General features: G+C 43.8%; 1 protein-coding gene and 1 pseudogene across 4 annotated transcripts in view; both read right to left on the bottom strand.

The window, feature by feature from the left end:
- Ms4a13 (membrane spanning 4-domains A13) overlaps window positions 1-9,481 on the bottom strand; it is a 25,884-nt gene extending 16,403 nt beyond the window's left edge. Inside the window, exons 1-3 of one of the 4 annotated variants that reach the window (XM_023707044.1) lie at window positions 9,341-9,481; window positions 7,891-8,006; window positions 5,389-5,529 (exon numbers count right to left, since the gene is read on the bottom strand). In XM_023707044.1, the coding sequence (XP_023562812.1) occupies window positions 5,389-5,529; window positions 7,891-7,941 (192 nt within the window). In that variant the 5' untranslated portion in view covers window positions 7,942-8,006; window positions 9,341-9,481. Of the gene's footprint in view, window positions 1-5,388; window positions 5,530-7,890; window positions 8,007-8,981; window positions 9,265-9,340 lie in introns of those variants that run through there. The other 3 variants (XM_023707045.1, XM_012512822.2, XM_023707046.1) reach the window with 3 other exon arrangements.
- LOC101567867 lies at window positions 3,749-4,360 on the bottom strand (annotated as a pseudogene).
- Window positions 9,482-10,833: the final 1,352 nt, after the last annotated feature.

Consider the following 10,833-nt stretch of genomic DNA (forward strand, 5'->3'; position numbering starts at 1 on the left):
CAAAAATTTCCAAATGGTGAAAGGTTTGAAGAGATCAAAGAAAAACTGAATAAGCACATTCCTAAGATGTTTAGTATGCATCTATATGATTTACATGAACAGATAAAGACATTACAAAATATCCAGTGAATTAAAAAAAAAACCCACAAAACTAAGCTGATTACATTAGCACATTCTTGCCTGCTTGGAGCACAGGGTACATGCGTAACTACTGGGTGACAGGTACAATTTCATTGGGTGGCACATATTGTAAATATGTTAAACAAAATGTATGAATATTTCATTAAATAATTAAAAACTGTGAAAATAAATCAAGCAGAAATCCAGGACATGAGAAGCTTCAATTAAGAGCATGGGGGGTGGGACACGTAATCAGGGCAAGGACAATGTCAGAGCTGAGGACAAGGTTATGCAGTAAAGCCCCATGTCAGTGACACCCTAGGGGCATGAAGGCATCAGGAAGCTGGAGCCATCAGTTGCTAGGTGCCTACAAAAAACCTTCCAAAACCCAAAAACCAAAAAAGTCTTAAAAATACCAAAACAAAGAATTACTCCAACATTTAAAGGAGTAAAGCAAAGAAGATGACTCCACAGTATCAACATTTAAAAATTTATTCATGAAAATCATAGAACATTTTTCCAAAGTAGAGAAACAATTTAATTTCCAGGTAAATGAGGCACAGAGAACACAAAATACCCGTGACCAGGAAAGAGCCTCTCCATGACACGTTACAGCCAATGTTGCAGAGATGCAACACAGACAGAGTGCTCTAAAAGCTGCAAGGGCACAGCAGCAGCCTGGGAGGGCAAGCCTGTCTAAGCAGCGGCAGACTTCCCAGCACAGCCTCTAGGCCCGGAGAAGCTGGAGTAAGCTTCTAAAGCCCTAAATAAGAACATGATTCTCAACCTCTACATCCTGCAAAATTGATAGAAACCCTAAAGAAATTCATGACTACTAAACAGGCATGGTGGAAAACACTGAGAGGAGTCCCAGAGTTATGGGCAGGCCAGCAGCCCCAAACGACCCATGGAAGTGTCCACCTGGCTTAGAGAGGAAGCAGGAGGAAAAAAGGAAGGAATCCGTACTGGAGAAGTAGTGCAGTGGCAGGATTCAGGAAATGCCTCATGATGAAAACTCTCAGCTCCTGGCCTCGCCCCAGTCAAAAGACAGAGGACAGATTCAGGCAGAAAACAAGATTCAGCCATGCGTGCGAGGAGCATCTCATCCACAAAGAGATATACAGCCCGAAATACGCTATTCTTAGAAGACCAAACACGGAAGGACACAGAGCACTTGTCTGGAGCTTGCTCAAAAAATTTCACTAGTTTTTGCCTAACCTTTCACCAGGTTATCTGTGGACACAGATGAGCCAGTGTGGGGAAGCAGGGGCTTTCCTGGCCCTGCTCCTCCTGCTGGTTGCTTTCTCTCAGCAGTGGCTGCTCGTCCCTGGAGCTCAGAGCACCTGCTCCACAGATGGCTGAAGGGCTTTCCTGTCTTCCAGGCCACTTCTCACCACCCCTGCCCCTCCCACCTTGGGTCCTGTACTACCAGGTGCTCTCGTCCTCCATCCCCCATGGGTGAACTCACCTGTTTTTCTCTTGACCATTCACCTCTTTCCAGATCATATATATATATATATATATATATATATATATATATATATATCAATATATAGGAATATACCTTGGGTGTGTGGTTATTTGAATCTCTCCCTTCCAATCCTTTATGTCAAGCTCTTTCAGCCTTCCATATAGTTTTCATGTCCTTCTTTTAACGTTCAGGTCTCAGTTTCACGTATTCCACCCTAACCATTACCTGCTACCTTTCCCAGCACATCTTTGGTATTAAAACACTAACAATCTTTTTACTGCCTGGAGCAATAATCTGAGATCCTCAACTTTCTGATACACTCTTCCCTCCTTCATTAGTTGAAATTTCATGGCCCAACATGGCAAACATCCCTTGTATCCACCGTCCCTGCACTCCTCTCAACTGTTTGTGCTTTCTCGTGGCTGAAACGAAGCCCTGCAAAGCGTGCCTCTTCTGCTGCGTGCTGTGCCTGTGCCTGGCTGTGGCCCCAGGAAGACACACAGCCTGTCTCACTGTGCAGTCATGTTCCTGGCCCTTGGGTCATTAATGCTCTATGAAAACCCAGGGCTCTTCTATATTTCTGCATGCTCTCGCTTTTCTAGAAGATTTTCACATTTTCTGCTCTCTCCTATTTGTCCATTTTTACTTTCAGCTCACCATTTCACTTCCCAGTTCACTGAGAAATCCAATGCTATTGGAACAAAGCATCCACAAGCTGCCCCGCTTGTCTGAAACGATGCTGTGTCTTTCATCTTGTTCCCTAACTCACAGGATTACCAGCCCCAAGTGGCTCAGTGTCTGCTGCCAGAGGCTGGCATGTGCCGTTTAGGTTGCTAACAAGCATCCTCAGCCTCTGCCCACTGGATGTGCACTGGAAAAACACAAAACACCTCCAGCACTAGGAAATGCATCTGAGGTGTAAATCACCTACCTCTTTTGAAGAACTGCCTGTGTTCTTAGCTACTGGGGCCTTCAACTTCATCATCTCCTGCCTACACGATACGGTGCTTCACCCTTTTCATAATGTTAACTTCCTCCTTGTGGTTCGGTCCCTTTACCAAAAGCCTAGACAGTGTTTATTGCAAGGAGCCTCTGGTGTCCGCATTTTCCCAGCCTTCCCCTCAGTCCTCGGCAGCACCTCTCAGCAAGTCATTGAGAGGACCGTATACTTGCCATCTCCAACTTACTCTTCTTCTGTTTCTTTTTTTTCAGAGTGGGGTATTACTTGAAGCTCAGCCCAGAGACTTTACACTGAGACATATTTTGAGCCCTAGCCAAGAAGTTGCCCAGGCTGGACTTGAAATTGTGGTCCTTCCCGCCTTATGTATCTTAAACTGACTCGACTTGTATCAATCAGGCTTTTGCCTCACAAATCCACTGAAAAGACTTGCCAAGTTTCCTAATACTGGTCGCCATATTGCTAAGTGCAGCAGCCAGTTCTCAGTTTTCATCTAATTTGAAAAATCAATGATGAGATAGACATAGATATGGAGAGATAGAGGGAAGGGAGAGAGCTACAGCCAGCCAGCTCCCTATTTCTCATGACACAGTATTTATTCCTTGTGACATCCAGCACGCCCTACTCTCCAGCTTGCCCTCCTAACATAACAGCCGTGTGGACCTCACCGAAGACTGCAATGTGAGATTTACAGAACAACTACTGGCTTATGTGAGGAGGCACAGGTGAAGACTGTGTGGTTAGGGTGCCTGTCTGATGCACCTCTGGACAATCCACCCTCCCACTGTCACTGCATAGTCTCTTCTCTAGCTACATGTCTGGCAGCAGCACTTGTAAATCAAAGGTGCTCAGAATAAATGTGTTGAATGAAAGAATTTACCTTTGGCTAAATTATCAGTGTGGCATTTAGTTACAGAATTCTGAAAACAGAGGCTAAGAATCTCTGCTGATCAGGTAGGAGACTTTGACAATTATTCTATATACAGCCACATCCAAGCACAGACTGCTTTTTTGTGGTATGGGGGATTGAACCCAGGTTCTTTTACTGAGTTACATCCTCAGCCTCTTTTGCTTAGTAGTACATGTTTGCAATATATAGTAACTACTTGCATTGCAGGGAATTAGTGCATATACACATGCATGTGGTGCATCTTCTTTTTTTTTTTTTTCCTTTGAGGCAGAAGCAGTCTTTATTGGGCTCAGACCAGAAGTCTGTGGGTCTTGAGGACCTCTGTGAACTTGCTGATTTTCTTCTCTACATTCTTCTCAGCCTGTTTTTGTAGCCTCATGATCTGCTTCTTTTTCCTGTAATGGATATTGGCCTTCTTCTTCCTCTTCTCCTCTATGGTGGCTGTCACTGCCTGGTACTTCCAACCAACCTCATGAGCCAGGCGGCCCAGGTAGGCAAATTTCCTCATTGGCTTCAGGTGTACAACCTTGAGGGCAGCAGGAACCACCATCCGCTTTTTCTTGTCATAGGGTGGTGGGATCCCATCAAACACCTTCAGGTGGTCAAGGGCAGCTTGGCCTCACTTGGTCTTGTGGGGCAGCGTGCCTTGCACAGCACCCCAGAAGATGCGACTGGGGTCCAGGAAGCGGTAGAGGCCGCGGGATGGGTTGGTGTTCATCTGCTTGTGGAGCAAAGCCAAGTACTTAAACTTGTTTCTGTAGAAATTGCCAGAAATGTTGATACCCTTGCAGCGCACAACCACCAGTTTGTGGCCTAGCAATACCTGCTTGGCCACAATGGCCGCCAGGCAGCCGAGGAGATGGCCTCGGCCATCCAGCACCAGGACCTGCCCCTCTGCCATCTTTGGCAGATGCCCGGGAAAGTTCTTTTTTTAAAAAACTTTTTTTGGAGACAAGTTCTGTTGCAATCAGTTTGCAAGAGAAATAACACTGGACACATAATTTATGGGATTATTTTATAATAGTCACCCAAAGAGACATATACAAAGGGAGTCCAAGAAATCTGTCCACATATACCAAAGATGAAAGAACCCTGTTGAGGGCCTAGATCCTGTATAAGTCCAGCTAAAGACCTAGAGCCCATCCCTGTGCCTCCCACGAGTACAACTGGAGGTCAAGGGCCATGCCAGTGTCCCACACAAGTCTGTTTCACAGGTCTGTGCTGCCAAGGCCCAAAGGTCAGTGGCGGAAGCTAGAAGGTCTATGCCAGTAGGATGAAGGATCTGTGCTAGCAGGCTGTGGGATGTGTACTGCAGTCAGGAAGCAACGCTCAACGTAAGCACCAGAGTTCCTCCTCCAAGATGAGAACAGCCGCATTTATATCAGGAAGGCCAGCACGACCATCTTCTCCAGGACACTAAACAGTGCACCATCTTCCCCTCAGAAGCCAGGAAGAAATGCTCAGCGTAAGGACCAGAGCTCCCCCAAAGTGGATGTTACCATCCTCTGTGACAAGGTCCTGCTGAGTTCCTCCGACACTGAGAACAACCGAGTTCACATTAGGAGAACCAACAACCCTAGGACAACCAACAGCTCCCTGACAGCTTCTAAACTTCTTCCTCTGCAGTTCTTCCTCTTATGCTATGTGTAACAATCTCAGGTGGGTGCCTCACAGCTAGCACCAGGCTGATTAAATTCCACTGAGTGTCACACGCTGACCACCCTCTGGCAATTCACCATAAGTTCTCATTAAATTTGCTAACTTGCTTAGATTTGTGATTCTCTTCATGTGCCTCCCAGAGCGCTGGGTCCAGGCATCTATGACCATACCTGGTTCCCTCTTTTTTGCTGAGAGTTTTTTTTCCTGTGTTCTACCATAGACATGGGTACTGTTCACTGAGTGCTTAAGTCAATATAAATGTCTACTCACAAAAACTCCCCACAGTGTGCATCCAGTTTTGTACGTTAAAGGTTCATACTTCCCGAAGACTCCTTTAATTTGGCCCATATATAAAACCAACAGGAAATACCACATTAAAACATTAAAGATGCCAAGCATAATCTGGACAGCCTGTGAGAAGAGACTCTTATTAGTACCAAAACAGTGTAATATAAAACTTAAGTTTTTCCAAAAAGTTTTAACTATAAGAGACATCAGTGCCTTGCAAAAGATGAAAGTTAAATACTGTGCACTTAACAATGCATTTCCTGAGCTGGTGAACCCAGAAGAAGCCTTGAGCCAGGAAGGAAGTCAGCTGCACCAGGAGCGATGGGTTGGCCCGTAAGAATAGCTCTGATCTGTTCAGAAGAAAGTTACTATTCTGGCTGCCTGACAGGCCATCATTCTAATCACTAAGCAATGCCATGAGGGGACAATAGCCAGAGTAGTTCAGAGAAATGTGTTTTCATATCTACTCAGATGTGTGAAGATATCTGTCAGCATTTCTTATAGTAATTTTTTATGAAGGAGAATAACTTTTTGAATCCTATCAAGGTTTACCTTTTCCTTCAAGGAATATGTGGTATGAGTTTTTCCCCAGTATACTAGGTCAAGGGACGATCTGACACAACTGTACAAAGGATATTGTTGGTATGTCTGCATGAAGAAGGTCTTTTTTAAAAATGTATTTTAGTACAGGGTCTACAGGGTCTCCATCACGGATTGGAGTGGTAGTGATCCTCCTGTTTTCAGTCTCTCAAGCACTGGGATTACAAGCGTGTGCCACCATGCCCAGTCTCAGTCCTTGTCTCAGTGTGCCCTGGGGGTGGGGCCAGCATGGCACACCAGGGATTGAATCTTGTCCCTGCTCCTGCCTAGGCAGGTGCTTTAGCCCACTGAGCAATTGGCAGGTCCTTGAACAAGGTCTTTGTGTTGGATGTGACCACAGGGTTGGACTAGGAGAGAAGCATTATTCAACTTTGATTTTTAAGAATGTACTCATTCTCTCAGTAAATATATCTCAGTAAATTTATATATCAACTAGTAACTCATATAATGAATCAATATTTCATTACTTTTTCAGATGACAGGATGTCATCTTCATTGTCATGTAAACTTTAGTAGGACGCTACTTAATGTTTTAAGAGTTCTAGCAAATCCTTGCAAATCAAGTAGTGCATGAAACACACGAGTGAAATTGGCTAACTTTAAAGATACATTTCAAACAAGGTATTTTTGTCTTTCGTTACAAGAAGTATTCTTCTCTGATAAGAGCCATATATATTATAGATTTAGAATTTGAAGTTTCCTGATACAACAAATTTGCAGAGATGCCATCATTTCAGAGGCCTCCGGATTTGACTGGGAGAAATATTTCCTTCTAGAGCAAAAGTCCCCGGGAGCCTGGCCTTTGTTGCTCTCATTATGGTATCACTAGCCTCTCATCTGGTACTCAGCATAGTGCAGGCCCTCAGGCAGCACCTATGGTGCAAGCACATTGCTGTCAAGGATACTAACTCACATACTTTCCACGGCCCACAGAAGTGCACTTGAAAAATGTCTTTATATCAGTGAATGTTGTTCTATGCAACTATGAAATACCTAAATAATCAAAGCTTGTGAAACAGCACGTTGCCAGTGTGTGAAGGATAAGATAGGTTTTCTTATTTAAAATAGTTCTTACTTAAGAGCCAAAAACTGGGTTCCAGGAAGTCAGATTCTTTCCTCTCACTTATGAAAAACTGGGGGTGGGGTGAATTCCCAGGAGAAGACTCATGGCTTTCATTCCACACCAAAGTGATCAGGGGCCTTAAAAGGTTAAGTGCTTTTTTTTTTGGCTGGCTCAGGCAGGGCTGGTGCAGTATGTGATGCCTGGAATTGAACCTCCATCCCCTGGAAGGCACTTTAGACCCCTGAGCTATCTTGCAGACCCAAAAGATTGAATACTTTTGCTAACAATCAGAAAGGAGACTTAGATAACTGGTCTACACAGCACCAAAATTCAAATGAGAAGTTACAAGACAATGAGAACAGAGCCTGTCCTGTAGACTGTAAAGTACATGATCCTCATAATTCCATGGTGTTTGCTAACACAACTGCGTAAATCTGTAGTTTAACATGTTTATAACTTAGTAGAACAAAACTGTAATAGAATAGATGAATTTATAATAATTTTATTGCACACACAAAATTAGCAACAATAGCTCTCTCACACAATTAAGGAAAATGTATACATATTCTCTGTCTAAAATTTTACCAGTTATTTTGATTTCTCTAGTATCTTGTGTTTTTTTGATTAGTACACTTACTTCTAAGTACACTTTTTTTAGGAAGAGACATCGGATTAGTCAAAATTTATAGAAGATAATCTACATTTTTAAAAAAAGACCTTTTATTTTTTGATTGAATTAAATCTGCTCCTTTCAGATCCAAAAATACCACCCTTTCCAAAACTGAAATTCTTAATGATCATGAAAGTGGAATGTTACTTACCCCCAAAGCAAGACTGTCTGCTTTAGAAATGTGTGCACTCCCACATGCCATTCTACGAGTACTTCCTCTAGTTGATCTTATTTCTAACCTTTGGCGATATCTTTATTATCAAACTTCTAAAAAAAAAAACCACAAAACATACATATAACTTTCTGAGGAGAAAAGACATATATCTGATTTTTTAAATATAGGTTAGCAACTATCTCCCAAACTCAGAAGCAATAACTTTCTTCTTTCTATGGTTTCTTAGAGGCATCCATTTGCATTCACCTGTCCTGAGCAACTGTCTCTATGACTGGAAAGCTTGGCTGGATGATTAAACAATATTGGTCTGTTATAGATTCATTTTCAATTAATAATCAATTTAATGCACTCCATGTTGCTATGTTTAGATTTTAGAATCAAGTTCTTCTACTTATGTTGGTGAACTGTGATTCTTCCTGATACATACCTGCTACCCTGTTCTTCTTTTTGTATGAAAGTAACTTTCTTCTATCCCTTTATCATCAAAGGTGGTTCTGTTATTGTAAATGTATTTCCTGTTTCTTTCTTCCCTATTATTCCTGCATTTCTTCCTGTGTTGAGATCACATTTATATGGGTAAAATCCCTTTGAGACTTCATCCCTGTGTAGATATGAAATTCTATATGTGCTGTGTTACCCATAGTGTGTCATGCCACCTGGTGATTTTAGTTATGGTCTCTATTTTTTCAGAAAGGGGGAATTTTTGACAAAATAACTCCGAAACTTTAAAGTTTAATGACTTGACTATTTTCAGTGTCTAAAATTTAATTTCTTAGTGTCTCTAAATGTCATGACAGCCAGTGTTAGCAAGAGAAAAAATGCATGTTAGTTAAGTGAAATATGCTAACACTGACATAATATTTGAGAAGTAGCAGAGGGTTTAGGCCTACAGCTAACGAAGTTTAATCTCTGTTCTGACGAAATAAAGGGCCACAGCATTTTACAGAATTATGGATAATGAGAAAAAGTTGTATCGAGATTGCTATTGTTACTTATCAAAACATAGCAAAGTAAAAATAAGTCCTCTTGTGTATACAGATAAATTGTTTTCGCCGAAAAGAGCTTACCAGTGAAAGAAGCGTGAAGAAGTTTGAGGGAATAAAATATTATCACTATGATCTCTATTAGGTGCCACCAAAGCCACCCCAAGAGAAATACTCATGAGAAAAAAGTGTGTATGCCTGTGTTTAAGAATCCCAGTTTAGCTGGTTGAAGAAGTACTCCATTACATTCAGGAAATAACTGGTTGGAATTCCGACAGGTCTCCTTTCCGCGACTCGGCCACCCAGCGATGCATCCTGTTCTCACGAGAGTGGAAAGCAATGAAGCCCTCGAGGGCCGACTCTGCGGTCCCCGCACCAAGGCCGCAGCGGGTGGGCAGGCCGGCTCCCCTCACCCTCGGGCGGGCGGGCCGGCGCTACCTCACCAGTCACTCCTCCACGTCGTCCTGTCCCGTGGCGCGCGGGGGCCCCGGCAGGCTGTGCGGTCCCCGTGTCCGGGTCCTCACCAGGGCCCAGGCTGAAGAGGCGGGCGCCGCCTGGGTGACCCTCCGCGCCAGGTGTCCGGACCCCGCCGCGTGGCATCACAGAGGCGCCGGCACCGCACTTCCGGGTTGTCAGGCGCCCGGGCCCGGGGTCTCCCAGGCGACGGCGAGCCGCCTGCGCATGCGCGGCTCGGCGGGCGCATGCGCACACGCGCTGGGCGCGCAGCTCAGAGTGGCGAGGCGACGGGGATCCGAGCTCAGCTGTGGGCGTTTGGCCGTCTTTGCGTCCTTGTTTCTTCCACACAAAAGGGCCAAGACCGTGGATGAAAAGTCACTCCTTCACCTTTTCCGTCCTCCAGGAAAAATGTTGACGACAAAGCCCTGTAGGACGCGTAAGTATTGAAGGAAGCAAGCCGTGGAGCTCGTGGCTCGCTCCGCCCCACCCCACACCTGAGTAAGAGCAGGACTATCTCTGAGGAGAGGTCTGACGAGGTGCCGGGAAGACGACTGAAGCTCTTTTATTCCGTCTGCCGTGTGGAGTGATTCCATTCATTGTGGGAATGGGGGTGCCTACCTGTCACGTTGCACTCGCTTTTATACCCTCGCCGCTGCCCTCCGCTCGCTTTCCTGACCCTTCTCCCTGTCTGTACAGAGTCTAACTGCTTGTTCCTTTTAAAATCATTTTTGTTGGTTTAAAAATCATTTGTTTTAGAGAAACTGTGATATTTAGCCTTCCCTGTTGGATTGAATTCACTTAGCACAGTGGTCTCGTGGTCATCTGTTTTCTTACAAACAACCTAAGTTTATACGTGTCTCTGGCGGAGTAGCGCTGCGCAGTGTTTGCACGCCACGTTTTCTTTATCTGTTCATCTGTGATGGGCATACAGACTTTGTCTATAATTTAGCCATGCAGAGTTGTGTAGCTATAAACGTGGATATGATTGTTGTTGGTGTAAAGTGATGACCAGCTACACCAGTTGGAATTTCTGGTGTTGGTTTTTGAGGAATTTACGTAGTAGTTTTACTAGTTTCCATTCCCAACGACAACATGGAAGGGTTTACTTTTTTTCCTCTCACAACCTCACTAACATTTTCTTTTTTTGTCCATTTTTACTGGACTAAGGTGAAATCTCAGTATTTTTTGGATTAGGATTTCTTAAATGGCCAAAAAGGCTTAATATTTTTTCATATATTTATTGAGTTTTGAGTACTTCTTTTGAAGTGTCTGTTAGTTTGATCTGCCCATTTTTTACAGTTGGGTCTTTTGTGGGATTTCTTTTGAGTCCTTTGTGTGCTCTATAGACTAGACTGCTTAGGACAAACTGGAAAAAAATGTTCCCATTCTGTAGGTTTTCTTTTCACTCCATTGATTGTCTGCTTTGCTGTGCAGAAGCTAACCCCATTTTTTGATTTTTAGTATGTCTTGTGCAATTGGG

Source organism: Octodon degus, unplaced genomic scaffold (assembly GCF_000260255.1).
Source record: "Octodon degus isolate 3935 unplaced genomic scaffold, OctDeg1.0 scaffold00279, whole genome shotgun sequence".
NCBI classification, from domain to species: domain Eukaryota; kingdom Metazoa; phylum Chordata; class Mammalia; order Rodentia; family Octodontidae; genus Octodon; species Octodon degus.